Source organism: Oreochromis niloticus, linkage group LG5 (genome assembly GCF_001858045.2).
Source record: "Oreochromis niloticus isolate F11D_XX linkage group LG5, O_niloticus_UMD_NMBU, whole genome shotgun sequence".
Lineage (NCBI taxonomy): Eukaryota > Metazoa > Chordata > Actinopteri > Cichliformes > Cichlidae > Oreochromis > Oreochromis niloticus.
The window spans coordinates 36,422,120-36,437,689 of NC_031970.2; the positions used below are offsets into that span (position 1 = coordinate 36,422,120).

At 43.2% G+C, this 15,570-nt stretch overlaps 1 protein-coding gene across 3 annotated transcripts in view; it reads left to right on the top strand.

The window, feature by feature from the left end:
- plxnb1b (plexin b1b) overlaps positions 1-15,570 on the top strand; it is a 109,625-nt gene that overhangs the window by 81,633 nt on the left and 12,422 nt on the right. For 2 of the 3 annotated variants that reach the window (XM_005452203.4, XM_025907536.1), the window contains exons 5-21: positions 1,933-2,061; positions 2,273-2,373; positions 3,650-3,782; positions 5,582-5,738; positions 6,560-6,668; positions 7,543-7,651; positions 8,134-9,042; positions 9,560-9,694; positions 9,768-9,890; positions 10,131-10,224; positions 10,334-10,500; positions 12,275-12,426; positions 12,530-12,632; positions 13,767-13,903; positions 14,072-14,248; positions 14,938-15,160; positions 15,249-15,491. In XM_005452203.4, the coding sequence (XP_005452260.1) occupies positions 1,933-2,061; positions 2,273-2,373; positions 3,650-3,782; positions 5,582-5,738; positions 6,560-6,668; positions 7,543-7,651; positions 8,134-9,042; positions 9,560-9,694; positions 9,768-9,890; positions 10,131-10,224; positions 10,334-10,500; positions 12,275-12,426; positions 12,530-12,632; positions 13,767-13,903; positions 14,072-14,248; positions 14,938-15,160; positions 15,249-15,491 (3,201 nt within the window). The remainder of the gene's footprint in view (positions 1-1,932; positions 2,062-2,272; positions 2,374-3,649; positions 3,783-5,581; positions 5,739-6,559; positions 6,669-7,542; positions 7,652-8,133; positions 9,043-9,559; positions 9,695-9,767; positions 9,891-10,130; positions 10,225-10,333; positions 10,501-12,274; positions 12,427-12,529; positions 12,633-13,766; positions 13,904-14,071; positions 14,249-14,937; positions 15,161-15,248; positions 15,492-15,570) is intronic. The other variant, XM_025907537.1, reaches the window with a different exon arrangement.

Below are 15,570 nucleotides of genomic sequence, written 5' to 3' on the forward strand. Positions count from 1 at the left end.
CAAAAAGGGCTTTCTGTCAGATCAGGAACTTGGATTTCCTCAACGGCCAAGAAAATGTCTTTTCTTTATTCATTATTATTCATCATTCATTATTCAGATGAAATATATGTGGACGGGCAAACCTTTGTAGCCATAAGCCATTTTCTCATATGCACTGTAGCTTTGTTTACATACATGCTGTATTCAGTCATAGAAACTCTGATGTACTGCTCTTCAACCAGTGCATTGGTCACAGTGTGAGCAGTGTGATCTCTGTATTTGTTCGATCTAACACAATGTGTGGCGTGCACTTCACCTGCTAACCTTTCTAGCATAAATAAATATAAAAACATCAAAGCTAGTATTCATTCACTCAGTACTGAACAAAACAAATTGAAATTGAACAAATCTGATGTGTTGACACTCAAAGGTTGCAAACTACCCCAACACAAATAAGTTTTAACTGCGATATGCAAACTCCTGCAAAGTTTTGAAAAAAACACAGCCTTCTGATGTGGTGTCAGTTAGTTTGAGAGAAAAAGTTACTGTTAGGTATGGGCAAGCTCACACTGGGGTGTTTTTCACAGGTTCCACCCACTGCCACCCACATCACTTCTGAATCTCTAGAGGCTGCTGATGTAAGAGTTTCTTGCTGGTGACCAGTTACAGACGGCGAGCTTGTGACTACAGCTCTACACTGGTGAAAATATCTCACCCAGTTGAAGTAGACGTTAAACCTGGCAAGTGTCCCGGTAACTGAGGTCTGATAGAGCCCGTGTGAAAATGTTGCCTCCTTTCTTGTTCCTGTTGTGTGTGAGAACACACAGCTTCAGTTTCAGACCTGATGGCTGCTGTGTTGAAGTGTTGTTTAAAGCTGTATGCGTGTTATTTTAGAAAATGTGATTCAGGAAAGAAAGCGTAACGAATGTAGGCACAAACCTGGAGACTCCAGTGTGTCAGTAAAGAGAACACTGGAAAGAAGAACCTCATTTACAGTGTTCAACTGTTTAGAGATGATCTAAATCTGTTTTCGAAAAAGACTGAGACTTTCCACAAGTGTGTAAATGAGAAGAGCGACAGAGTATCTGAGCTGAGGTGTTGTTCTGTTCCTTTCACACTGAAGTATGTGACTGTGGCACTGGGTAGAATGAATCTGATGTTGAAGTTCCTGTAAATAATGTCAAACTGCTGATGTGGAGCAGTTGGTCAGGCTGTGCACTCGTATTAACCTACATTACAGCAGCCGTAGAGCCAGCACAGTGATGGACTGCAGAGACCTCCTCAACCTTGTTCACTATTTGAATGAGTCAGTGTCGTCTGTCAGACCTCAGTTTCTCATCAGTTGTGTGGGCCTTGATATATTTAATACCTGATCACAACCATTTAGATTCATATAATTGTTAAACTAGATTAGGCTTCTTCCATTAAATTAGTTCTTCCATTGAAACAAAGGGAAACTATAAAAGGAGTCTGAGTCGGAAGCTATGGGGGAAAAGAACTGCTGATGTAAACAGAAAGAAGTCAGGTTGTCAGGCACTGCAGGTACAACAATATCAGAACTATGGCTGATTTACAGTGTGGGTAATGTAATTATCAGGTTTTGACTGGAACGTGTGGAATAAAAAAGACCTCTGAATCTGCAGCTTTAGAAAACTATTTTAGCAATAATGAAAGGGGCTACATGTTTTAAAGACATACAACTAACTGCAAACAAATCCAGAGTACCTTTCAATATCAAAAACCTTAAAAAGACCGTTTTGAGCTGCCAGTTTGACAAAGAGTTAAATTAAAGGATTTGCAGTTCCATCTTTGAATAAAACTGGAAAATAAGCTATTTTTATGTTTTCATTATAATTGCACTTTCCTTTTTAAAACTGAGCATTGGGAAGAGATGCATATTCATGTCAGCAGCCTGTTTACCCGTTATCTAATCATTCATATTTATGTTTGCAGGTGTTCTTGGGGCCAAACGGTGAGGTTGAGGAGTACTCTGTGATCCCCATACAGCAGAATGCAGCCATCAGCTCAGACCTCATCCTGGATCAGAAACAGGAACATCTCTTCATCATGACCCATAACATGGTACACACACAGTAACGGAACTCTTATAACCTCGTTTCTTTACAGATAAATAATTTTAAACCTTGTGTTGTATTTGGGATTATTTTAATGACCACTGGGAAATCTGGGCTGCCTATTCTCTCATCTTTTTTTTTTTAAAAATCAGGAGCTTTTAGGAGCTTAGTGTGGATGGTTTGCATGACTGAACTTGATTGTGTTGTCCTGGTTCTAGCTGCAGAAGAGGCCAGTGGCTGAGTGTCAGCAGCATCCAGACTGCCACTCCTGTCTCTTGGCCCACGACCCTTATTGTGGCTGGTGTGTCCTGGAGGGAAGGTGAGATCGATATCAGCAGTTATGGCTACACTAAATATAAAATACAACTCAAGATTCACTTGGAGTTCAGACTGCTTCATTTTATTTATTAATGTAATTATAAACCAAGAAAATGCCAAAAGTGCAGAAATGTGTGTTTCTTTATTTCTTTTTTAAAAATTGTTAAATTACCGTAGCAGCAGCCACAGTGGTCACACGTTTGACACTTTGTACTGTGATGTAAGAGATGAGTTCTAGCAGTTTCAACATGCAGAAAAAGTCTAAACTAAGCCTTTTAATCACAAATTTTTCCCTGCAAAATAAGTGCATGCATTTTACTCCTTACTGACTTCCCCTACACACAATATGTTTAGTTTTGTTAATGTAATAGGGGGTTAAAACGGCAACAATTGTTGCCGGTGGGATTAAATGGCTTTAAAAAAGAACCTTAAATTAAAGCAAAATAGCATTTCTCCAAAGTTGGCTGACATTTATTTCTACTTTGAAAATGGCCCAAAGGCCCACATGAATTCACGTGACTTTAGATTTTTGGAGATGCTAATAGCAACACCTCCAGTTAATTCTCATTAAACTTTGAAACCATTTTTGTTGCAGAAATAGTTTGAGTTTATAAGGAGCTTTGAGTTTGCACCTACCTGTATGTTTAAAGTTAGCTATAAGCTAGCATTAGAGGGAACATTATACCAGACAAATTAAGGGGGGAAAGCTCTGTTGTTTTACTTTTACTTCCCTCATATTTTCTTTGATAGGTGAAATTTCTTACAGTGTTTGCTCAGGTTTTACATCATGATATGTGTTATAAGCTATATTTACTGCTTGTTACTTAAAATAAGGTTCAGTGCAAGCATGTGGGGAAAATGGTAGCAAACAAGAAACCTCCTGGCAAGCTTGTTAGTTTTTGAAGCGTTTTGCCAAGTCGGTTGGCTCCGGTGGGATTGTGTTTGAATATGATTAAAGTACCTCTCTCTGTTCTGTCAGACTCTCCTTTGCTCTGCCTTACCACCTGCCATACAAGCTTTTGCACGTTAACTACTTCAGTATTTATCTGTCTATTTAAATAAAATACTACTGGACTGAATCTTATTTGAACAAGATGAGCAATTTTGCTTTTTGTGCTGCCACTGTACATTCCCACTGCTAACAGGTTTGGCCACATTTAGTAATCTAGATAGAAACAGGCCTTCTGCTTGTGTTTTTTTGACATATATAATGGAGATAGGGAGCCTTGCTTCAGCTTGCAAAAAAGTGAATATAATTAACTCTGCTTTCCCTGCAGGTGTGTGTTGCAGTCACAGTGTGCTCGTGGGAGCTACCCAGGTCAGTGGTTGTGGAGTTTTGACATGGAGCAGCAGTGTTTGGTGGTCCAGAACCTCGTTCCCTCCAATCTCAGCAGGGAGGAGAGCAAGATAGTAGGTCTACGCTCACTTTAGTCAAGATGCAGAACAAAACACAAAGAATTTGAGGATGACAGTCTTTGTTTACAGGTCCACATTTCTTTTTGTGGTTTCTGTTGATTCTACATGATCATCAAGTTCCTAGAAGTTTTTCTGAAGAAAATCTTCATGACAGAATCTGTAGATATCCTGACTCTGGTTGTAATAATAGTCTCCTCACATACCAAAACACTCCAAAGTTATCCCTTATCAGCTGAGCTGCTAGATGTGGTGTACCTGGGCATGGGGGTGTGATGTAAGTGGCTTTAAGTGTGAGGGTATCAAGAAGAGAGAGTGACTGGCTTGTGTCCTGTCATGTCCTAGTATAGCACAATATCTGCGTGAAAGATGGCAACAGAAACACAGACACATCCACACTGTGGTTTCTCCCATCAGCCTGTTTGTCTGGCTCTAAATGATTTCTAGTTCTAGAGGATATAAATGGAAATGGAACTATTTATAACTAATGTAATAATAATATTGTAACATGGAACTGCATGAGTTAAATGTATAGGGCTGCCACGATTAGTCGACTAGTCACGATTACGTCGACTATTAAAATCGTCGACGACTAATTTAATAGTCGACGCGTCGTTTGAAGCTTTGTAAGATCCCAAAAGACGCAGGAATAAGTAGTAGTATTTAAGAGTGTAATAACGGACTGAAACAGAAGATGGCAGCACTGCATGTACAAGGATGCCAGCTGCCGTTAAACCCCGAAGAAGAAGAAACTGTGTTCCAGAATTCATAGCGCGGCCCAGCGCAGTTGTCAACAATGGCGGCAGCTAGTTAGTTTTAATATTACAATTATTATTCTTTCTGGGTCACAAAATAAACGTTTAACATATTTTCAGGTGTACATTTTACGTCCAATGGATGCATGATCTGATTAGTCGACTAATCGCAAAAATAATCGGTGACTAGTCGACTATCAAAATAATCGTTTGTGGCAGCCCTATAAATGTACCTATAGCTGGTAGTGTGATGGCCCTGACAGCTACAGTAGTGGCAGTGAGGATCATTTTCTCTTCTGGCAGCTCACACATGGTACACCTTTTAATACTGACCAATTAGGGAGCCAGTTTTGCAACAGGCTCCTCGTGTAGCATTTCTACTCTGTGAGATACAAGTGCCTAAAGAATCCACAAGCTGAAAAAAGCCCACTGATCCAGTGGATAACAAAAAATAACCAAATTCAACAAGTTCTGGCAGGCCATGGATTCAAACTCTGAGAATCAATCCTAAGGACCACAGCAGCTCTGTACATGCTATGTTCATGTGACACCAGAGTGCAGCGCAGTGTCGTAAAACTACTCTATCAGCTCATACAGATTAGCTCTGGGATGAACTGAGAGAAATATACTGGTTTACAGGAGGTTTGTTTTAGTTAGCAGCTCCTCTTTATATCTATGATGGAGGTCTATTCATGGGATATCCATTATTGTTACAGTATCTAATGCATTAATTTTGCCTGTCCTTGAGATGCCCGGTACTACAGGAGCAGAAACATTACGTGAATAAGCAACACACAGCAGCTGGAGCCAAACATAAAACCAAACCTTTGTCAGTATGATTCATGCTCCATCAGTAGGGAAGTGCAATTTAGTTTTCAAATCTAATTATTCCACATGGACGTTTACAAACGAGCAGATAGGATTTATGTGTTCAGACAGCTTAATCGCTTACTCTCAGCATGACCTTCACTGTACCCTGAAACGCCACAGGTCTGTCCCACATTGTGTCAGTAGCTCATGACAGTGTTGTATTTCTCTCAGGTGTCTCTGTCCATCCCAAGACTTCCAGTGTTAGAAAACGGGGAGTCGTACTCTTGCTACTTCCAGGACAGCCACACTCCTGCTACCATCACAGAGACCGGGGTCACCTGCCGTTCTCCCGACACCAGCAGGGTGCCTTTGGTTTTTCGAGGACAAGGTGAGTGTTTTCTCTGTATGTCCGTTCTTGGTCTCTCTCCACAGCTGTTCATCGGAGCCACTTCAAACGTGGCAGAGTTTGACTTTTTTTTTCATGATCAGTTCTTATTTTGGCTGAAAGTTGCTGCGTCCCCATCACAACAGGGATCCTACAGCCAAGTCTCCCTCAAACAGGCCCTTAAAGGCTACAGAAGGTTCTCTCTGTGACTCTTGCTTAATTTACTGTCACTTAGATGGTATATTTTTTTTTGTTTCTGGTCAAGTTCATTAATTTTGTTTTTGCCTTTCCAGAGCTGAACCAAATAAGTTCACTCTCTCACTTACTGTATGTAATTTGGATGAGCAGTTCTAAGCCTTTGAGCACACACCTCAGTAAGTATATTAAACACAGTTTAATGAATGGTGACACAAACTAGATTTTTTTTTTTCTCTCTAGCTCCCCAAACAGACTCTGTACTAGTTTAAGGAAACGGCTCAGGTCAGGACTTTTAGTCCTTTTGATCACAGTTTCTGCTCTTTATGAGGAGATGGATGTGGTATACAACTGCTCCCCATTTTAAACATCCATCAAACTGAACATTTGTAAGGAAGCTACTGTGTTTGTCACCCCTCTCTAAGTTGAGGATGGAGGGTGCACATGGGTTTCATTAGGCCTCTATGTTCCCTCGACTTGTGTAGCTTGTTCTCGAGATTCGGTGGATCAGAGACGGTAAGCCTGACCAAATATTTTTCTTAGTCTGCTCCCTCGGCGCTGCGCTCTGTGCAGAAACTTGTTATGTTCTCTTTCCTCAGGCTGTGCTCCTATCTGTGTTTTCTTGTCAGATTTTGTCACAGTCACCTTGTCTCTACGTTTTGGCAACATCACGGTCACGGCAAGGGATTTCACCTTCTACGACTGCACAGCCGTTAAGCAGCTGTCTGGCAGCCAGCCGTGAGTTATCGCCGATGATTTATCAGCTGTGCTCTCTGTCTGTCTCCTCCTGATCTGTGCTGTTCACTGCAGACCCTTTAATCAAGTCTCACTCACCATCAGAGTCTGTACTTTTCTGTTTAGTACCCAGGTCACTCTTTGTCCCTCCATCAGTTCACCTTGCGCCCTTCATCATTATATCTGTGTCTGTATTTCTGCCCACTCACTGTCCTCTTTTTAATTCCCCTGTTCAAACCTGTGACCCTGGATTTTAGAAACTGCCAAGTAAGGCTCGCTGGTCCAGCACCATTTCTGGGCAAATTTTATTGAAATTACTGAGTTATGCAGTTAGAAATGACCAGTCAGAACAGCAGAGTAACTACAACAATAACATATCAGAATAATGCATTTGGCATTATGAGCCGCTGCTCATAATGCCAAATGCATTATGAAAGACATATAATGAAAGACATAAGTAGGGAATGGCTTCACATGAAGCCAGAAAACAATAGAATGACAGTCAGAGATTATACTGGGTTTCAGTTTGTACAGAAAAGAAATTTAGAATCTTTAAAACTTGAATATATTTCCAGACTTGAAGTAGCATGTACATGCTGTGTCACTAAATATGGCTTATAATGATTGTAGTGTTGTGTAAATCCCAAATAACACTTTCAGTGTATTTAAGAGTTGATAATAACCTGTGTTGTCATAAATTACATGCACACACTCAGATTGGTGCGTGTTGATTAATCTGTGAGACTTAAAGTAGTTAGATCTGCTTCTATTAGAGCTGTTCTTCTCATAGCTCCTAAACCTGCATCACTGTTTACCCCTCATCTTGAACAGAGGCTTGTACGGTCACTAATGCAATTTCTATCCTGTCTGTGTGCAGATGCCGCGGTTGTGTTTTAAGCCGATGGGGCTGTAACTGGTGCGTCCACCAGCATGCATGTACCCATAAGCCCACCTGTGAGGAGGGAGTGATCATCTACAACCAACACGTAAGCTGCAGCGTGATGTCACATGCAGGCATTGTAGGAAAAGCACCGACTGATCACCAGTTTAAACTGGAGCTTCATTTGCATTCATCAGTCAGTTCATCACCCATAAGCCACAGATGTGCATTCTTCTCTTTGATGAAGGTTTCCTGTGCAGTCTTGAACTGAAGAATAGTTACACTGTCGTTACACTTTGCACGAGTGGCTTCTTGTTTAATGTGGTACAACTTTTTAGAGGTTGTGGGCCGTAAAACCGACTGAAATTAGTTGTTTGTTTTTTTAATAACACTTCAAAACAGTTGCCCAGAGACATTTTAACATGGCTGTGTTAAAATCAGTGCTGCTAACAGAAATCACGGTCTTTCAGGTGTCATGAGCCACATTAACAGCAGATCACATGATCTGTTTTTTCCTTGATTCTTCCTTTCTTCTTTTTTTTCTTCTGCCTCACCCTCTCCTCATGTCTTTTCCTCCTCCTCCCCCAGTTTAAACTACCTACCTCCTCTCCTCCTACAACCAAAACTATTAAAGTCATCACAGCCACCACTACCACAACAGCTACCCCCACAACTCCTCCTACCACACCAACTACTGCAACGACGACAACGACTACAACAACAACAACTGCAGCCCCCATCACCATAGCTACCACTAAGGAGTTAGCAACGCCTACTCTTTCACACACCAGTACCAGCCATGAGCCAACCCACCCGGGCACTACCCTGCCCACTCAGCCTCCCACTCTACCACCCAGCACCTCTCCAGGCCTGGAGGTCACCACCAGAAAAGAAGAAGAGAGTGAAGCCTCTGAGACTGTCACACACAGTGACTTGGAAGATGCTGTAGCTACACAGAGTGTCACGATGGCCACGGCAGAGCTGATGCCCGTCACCGTGGCTGATGGTCTTAGTGGGGATCTGGACCCTATCGTGCCTCTGATGATCCCAGACTCCTCGCCACCGGAGGTGGTGACGGCCTTACCCCCCAGCAAGCGGCAGGTAGCCAAAGAAGCGCTGACCCTGGCAGAGGCTCCAACCATGGTTGTGCCTGGCTTTCCCCCACCCACACTTTTCCATATGGGTGAACCGGCTGATTCTGAGCCTTCCCTTTACTTGGACTTGACCCAGACACCCACGCTGGTACCACTGCAAGACTTGCACACTGAGGCAGGAAGCTTAGCTGCTGATTCTGAGGTGCCCCTCTGGCCAAAGGAAGCAGAAAACTACACTGAGGGTGCTGTTCAGGCAGAAAATGACACGGCTACATTTTCTGCTGCCACCGTGCTCTCGGGTGATGGGGAGGTTGACCGGATGTCCCAGTCCTATCCTCCCCAGTTGCTGAATACTGACTCAGAGCTGGACTACCAGTATGATTCAGCTGATGGCTTCCTCCCGGTGAGTTCAGCCGCCGCAATCCTCCTCCTGCTTCTACTACTTCTTCTTCTTCTTGGAAAGAGTGAGCACCCTCCCTGTGCTTCCAGCTTCTGACTGGAGTCCTACTATAGGAACAAAGCTCACAACTGATTCTCTCATTCTTTCCCTGCATTTCCTCTTCCGTCTCACACCTGGAATCTGTATCCTTTCACTGCACAGACTGGCTTCAAGAAACCCGGCTGCTCCTGAGTTGCAGCAGTTGTTCTTTTGTCTAAATATCTTCACCTTTCCTTTTTCCACGTTCTCTCTCTCTCTTTCATTGCATTATCTCTATACAAAAATCTTCACCACCTTGAGCACGCCCCCATCCCAACATCCCCCCATGATTCCCTACATCTGACTGAAATCACTTGCAATCCCTTGTGGGAAAGTAAAAACTGACCCTGAACAAGAATAAATATATTAAATGGTTTGTTCCACCCCACTGTAAATGTTGCGTGTATGTGAATACAAACACGTGTGATCTGTTCTCCTACAGGGGGACGAGGGCTCGTATGTCAGCTGGGGTTCCTCAGCTTGTCCATGTGTTGAGAAGGTCCAGGGTTCGTCACTGCTCCCTGTCAGAGTAGAGAGAAAGATCACTTTACTGGCACATAACCTCCATCTGTATCAGGTACAGCACACAACGGCAATGAGCCTGTTACTCCTGCCCAGTATACTCTTTAATGCAGCGTTTGTGTATTCAGGATGCAGAGCTGGACTACGAGTGTGTGTTGGTTATTGAAGGGCAGACAGTGGTGGTAGACGCCTACGTGGAGCCAGATGACATGAACCCATCAAGCTTTGACATCACATGTCAGCTACACCAGGTCTGATGTTGTTTATGAAGGGACTAGTACCTTCATAAAATTGCTACCTTCAGTATTAAATAAAGGCAAAAGTAAAACTAAATAAAGGGAAGCGTTCACCCTCCCCAGGCAGGGTGAACGCTTCCCTTGATCTTCTGCTACCTGTGTTTGTAAAACCGTGCTTGTCTGGAGTGTAACTGATAATGATTAATTTGTTTTAATGTTACCTTAAAAAGAATTGAACCCTTTTCTTGTGTCCAGTACACATACTTGGCTCCAGTGCAGGAGTATAAGGCCTTGGTGTATGTGAAGAGGAGGGACACCTTCCATGTAGACACTTCTCGTGATCTCTATGGTAAGGTCATATTAAGTTTGTTTGTTGTGCTTTAAACATATCGCTGCTAAAGTTTTCATTATGAGCACATGTTAACTGTCTGCTGCTCCTCTGTCTACTGTGCCTTCAGTGACTCTGTACAACTGCTCTGTGGGTCGATCTGACTGCAGCCGTTGCCACACAGCAGACCCAAAATACGGCTGTGCGTGGTGTGGTGGTCCCCAGGCCAGCTGCCTGTTTTCAAACTCCTGCAGTGAACCTGTGCAGCAGACGTGCCCTGCTCCCGTCATACACTCTGTGAGTATTCCCCTGTGATCTCTGGAGCTCCAGAGTTTGGGAAATGATACAGTGCAGTGGGATTTATATTTGAACTGCTTAGAATCACAATTGGAGGCCTTATTGTCAAGTTTTCACCTTTGCTTCTTATTACTCTCACTTACTACTTATTGTCCCAAAATTACAAGAAAAATAATGATCAGCCATCACCAGTAAGACGGAGCATGTTGTTGTTGATATACTTTTTGGTTTGAGACAGTGGAAGATATTATAATACTGGAGGCCATTTGTGTTCTAGTGGAGTCATTATTTGAAGATATAATACATCCTTATCTTACACTAGGCCTTGGTGTAGCTCATCACTTCATCTGTATTAAACACACTGTTTTAGCTTTAGACCAACTTGCCACTGATTGGCTGCCCCTCAGAAGCACAAGTTTGAACAGCAGGTGGAACGCTCTTCTTTGCTCACAGCCAGAGCTGTCTCTGTCGGAAATGGGAAAACAGAATTGACGATATCCCTTCTCTTTAGCATCATACAGAGGCAAGAGTAGAAAAAAGTAAAACACTGGAACAGTATGTTTGATAGAAAATGAGAAAAAACAACAGATCCTCTTTAAATAAAGCTTCTCAATGATCTGAGAGCTAAATGTACAAACACAATTCTGATTTTATGCCTTCAAAATAAGCTTTCTTTTGAGCTTCTGACACGCGCTCACCACGTTATTTCAGACTTTGAAACAGTATATGTACATGAGACAAGGAGAGGATTTAAGCCTTTATTCCTGTGAGCAGATGTTAACTTTAACGAGAAGCAAGATATAGTGAGTTTACATCTGTTTATATTTTCCAAAATGAATTAGACCGAATAAGCTGTTAAAGATTGTGACACATCGCTCACTTACTTTACGGTTCTGAGGGAAATCATACTGTTAGTCCAGCTCTGAAAAAGTTTTTGGTTGATCAGTATTTCTTTGTGTTAAAAGTCAGTGATAACAGTTGCATTAAGTTGCACTGTGTGTGTATCATGTTTGATACATGAGTTTCTGATCTCATCAATATGAGCAATACTTGCCATCATTTCAAAATGTTATGGACAAAACTCTTGTTTTTGTCAAAATTAACATTGTTGTTAACAAAAAGTTGCCAAAACTCCCAATGTATCAAATGTGATACAAAAATATAATAAATATATAATAAAAATATATTATACACAACATGCTATAGCAAAAAAAATTGTGGATTTTGTTATAAGGGTTAATAAACAATCGATCTACGTCCCTACCCTCACCTATGGCCACGAGCTGTGGGTAGTGACCGAAAGAACGAGATCGCGGATACAAGCGGCAGAAATGAGCTTCCTCCGAAGGGTGGCTGGCCTCTCCCTTAGAGATGGGGTGAGAAGTTCGGCCATCCGGGAGGGGCTCAGAGTAGAGCCGCTGCTCCTCCACATCGAAAGGAGCCAGTTGAGGTGGTTCGGGCATCTGACAAGGATGCCTCCTGGGCGCCTCCTGGGTGAGGTGTTCCGGGCATGTCCCACTGGGAGGAGGCCCCGGGGCAGACCCAGGACACTGGAGAGATTATGTCTCTTGGCTGGCCTGGGAACGCCTTGGTGTTCCCCCGGATAAGCTGGAGGAGGTGGCCAGGGAGAGGGAGGTCTGGGCTTCTCTGTTTAGGCTGCTGCCCCCGCCACCCGGCCTCGGATAAAGCGGATGAAGATGGATGGGTTAATAAACATCTCAGTTCCAAAAAATCATAAAGGTTGTTTGGATTCTTTTTTCCTGCCTCCAATCAGGTTGAGCCACTCTCTGGCCTGTTGGAAGGAGGCACCATGGTGACCATCTCCGGCTCCAACCTGGGTCAGAAGGCTGAAGACATCCTCCACTCTGTGTTAGTAGCTGAGGTGCCCTGCACAGTGATTTCCAGCCTGTATGAGGTCTCCTCTAGGTATGCATGCACTGCTATTGTTTTTCATAGACTCTTTTTGTACTGATAAGAAAACTACATAATCCATGACTTAGTTTTCTGAAGAGCAATGTCTGTCTTCCAGAATTGTGTGCATGACCAAAGCCAGCAGATTAAAGACGGGCCATGTGTCTGTGAGAGTGAATGGAGGAGAATTTGGCCTCTCCAGCTTTCAATTCAGCTACCAGGTATATTAAATTCAGGTAGAGTAAATTAGATTTTGTTGACCTGTCTGTGAAACTTGGCATTTTTGTTGCAGCAAATGACACCAAAACCTACAATGCTGGGAGAAAAATGTGACTTTTTGATTTGAAAGTTTATTATAATATTCTTTCTATTTATTAATTGTTTATAAAATAGTGAAATTGTGGTTCTAACACTGGAGGTGTTTGAAGCAGAGAACATCTGCTATTATTTCTGTTTGTTCTCATCACTTTGGTCCACATATCCATAATAACATAATGTGAGCTGCATTCTTTAACAATATAATTCATGCAATATTATAAATCACACATCTAAGAAACAAGAAATCTTTACCAAGTTTTACCATTCTCTTGTGTGTTTTTAATTTTAATCATGTAAAGCACCTTGAATTGCCTTGTGCTGAAAGTGTGCTATACAAATAAAATTGCCTTGCCTTAAACCATTTAAGATGCATTGCTTTTAACCACACGATCAGTAACAGAAACATAATCACAAATATTTCTCAACAAGTCCACGTTTTTAAATAAATCTGTGTAAATACATCTCCCTATATTAAATAATCGTTTAACATAAACACTGGAATTTCTTTCCATATATTTCCTTGGATCTCTGTTTTATTGAGAATAAGGGGCGATCGTGGCTCAAGAGTTGGGAGTTCGTCTTGTAATCGGAAGGTTGCCGGTTCGAGCCCCGGCTCGGACAGTCTCGGTCGTTGTGTCCTTGGGCAAGACACTTCACCCGTTGCCTACTGGTGGTGGTCAGAGGGCCCGGTGGCGCCAGTGTCCGGCAGCCTCGCCTCTGTCAGTGCGCCCCAGGGTGGCTGTGGCTACAATGTAGCTGCCATCACCAGTGTGTGAATGGGTGGATGACTGGATGTGTAAAGCGCTTTGGGGTCCTTAGGGACTAGTAAAGCGCTATACAAATACAGGCCATTTACCATTTTAAGGCTGAGAGGATCCAAGTGTAAGCATAAGTTCTTGGATTTGGCAAACTGGGAAAGGACACAAGCCAGTCCAAAAGTCCTTGTTTCTCACTATCGACAGACTTTCTCAATATGCAACAAGAAGTAAACAGCTTTGTTACACTGTGAAATACAGCTGCTCTCTCCTTCTTCTTAGAACCCAGTTGTGAGGGGAGTGTCACCTGAAAGGGGCCCAAAGGCGGGGGGAACATCCCTGAATATCACTGGCCAAAACCTTCTGACAGGCCGCCCCGCTGACCTTACCATCACTGTCGGGGACGTCCCCTGTAACATGTAAGTCACACACATATAATGGCCTGTTTGCGGTTAATGCAAAGTCAGTGCTACTGTTTTTCTCTCAGTCAAAACAAAGTGACTTCATTTAAGGTTGTAATGTCAGACTGACCTTTGACCTCCTTGTGTCACCTTAGGATCTCATCATTTCTTTGTTCCCCCCCTCAGTGTATCAGAGGTGCAGAGTGACAGTGTTCAGTGTGTGACAGGGAGCAGTAATAAAACAGGAGACCACCTGATCACCCTGCATTACGGCAGCATCCAGCGTCACCTCAGCAGCCCCGCCTACCACTACACCAACAACCCCAACATCACCCGTGCCGAACCAGCCAAGAGCTTCCTGCAGTGAGTCTGAAAGCCCTCACATATTCAGCCTTCAAAACATATTCTTACCAATGAAGCACTGAAAAGTTGATTCTGTTCATTTGGATGTAGTGTTTTCACCCAAGTGACTTCTTCAGTCTCAGCTGACTACAGCAGCGGTCCCCAACCTTTTTTGCCTCACGAACCGGTTTATGCCCGACAATATTTTCACGGACCGGCCTTTAAGGTGTCGCGGATAAATACAACAAAATAAAACTAGTACTGGTACTGAAAAAAAGAAGATTTATTCATAACACACCTGAGAAGACCCAGGAAAACCGAGTTAACGATAAAACCGATAACAAAATAACGCTGAAAACCGATAAAAACCCTGAAAACCATACATTTCACACCTGAGCCTCAACTCTCGCGGCCCGGTACCAAACGACTCACGGACCGGTACTGGTCCGAAGCCCGGGGGTTGGGGAGCGCTGGACTACAGGTTGTAACTGTGACTTCACTGCAACCTTATAAACAGTACCTTTACACAATGACTGAAACTTGCACCACTGAATGAACAATGAGCTGTGAGGTCAGTTCCTTGACCATTGATCAGCATGACAATTTGCTGCGTCCAGATAAACAGAATCACCTTTTGGGATTTCCTTACTTGGGTGATTGAGCATGCATCACAACATTTTGACCTACTCTGGTTGATTGGATTGTTACAGTGGCGGTCGACTGATCAAGCTGTCTGGATCCAACCTGGATGTGGTGCAGGAGCCCCGAATGGTGGTGACTCTCTCCCGCTTCCAGTCGGTCGGCCAAAACAAGAAGAGGAAACGGCGGAGGAAGAGGAGCAAAGGAGAGCAACGGAAGAAAACCCTGGGAAGGCCGGTTAGGATGGTTCCTGACCCCGTCTGTCCCGGAGACCAATTCTGCTCCGTCAAACAGGTCCGTGCGTGTTGCTCAGCACAGAGTTCATTCGAGTGACCTTTCACACCTTTTAACCCAAACGACCCAAATCTGCCTTTCTCATCAGTTTGTTGAGCGCTGTGAGGTAAACTCCTCCTCCCTCATCCTGTGCCGCTCTCCAATGGTGGACTCCACCATCTGGTGGTCACAGGTCACAGTGGAGTTCTTGCTAGACAATCTGCGCTTTGACTTCAGCAGTTTGAACTCTGAGCCATTCAGCTATGAGCGTAACCCCACCCTGCAACCCCTGAACCACCAGGACCCTCTTAAGGCATATCGCTATAACCCAGGCAGCTTCATCCAACTGGAGGTGAGAGGAGAGGCAGCGATGTTTCAGTTTTATTTATTTACCGACAAAATAAGCAGACATAACATATATCTCTTATGTC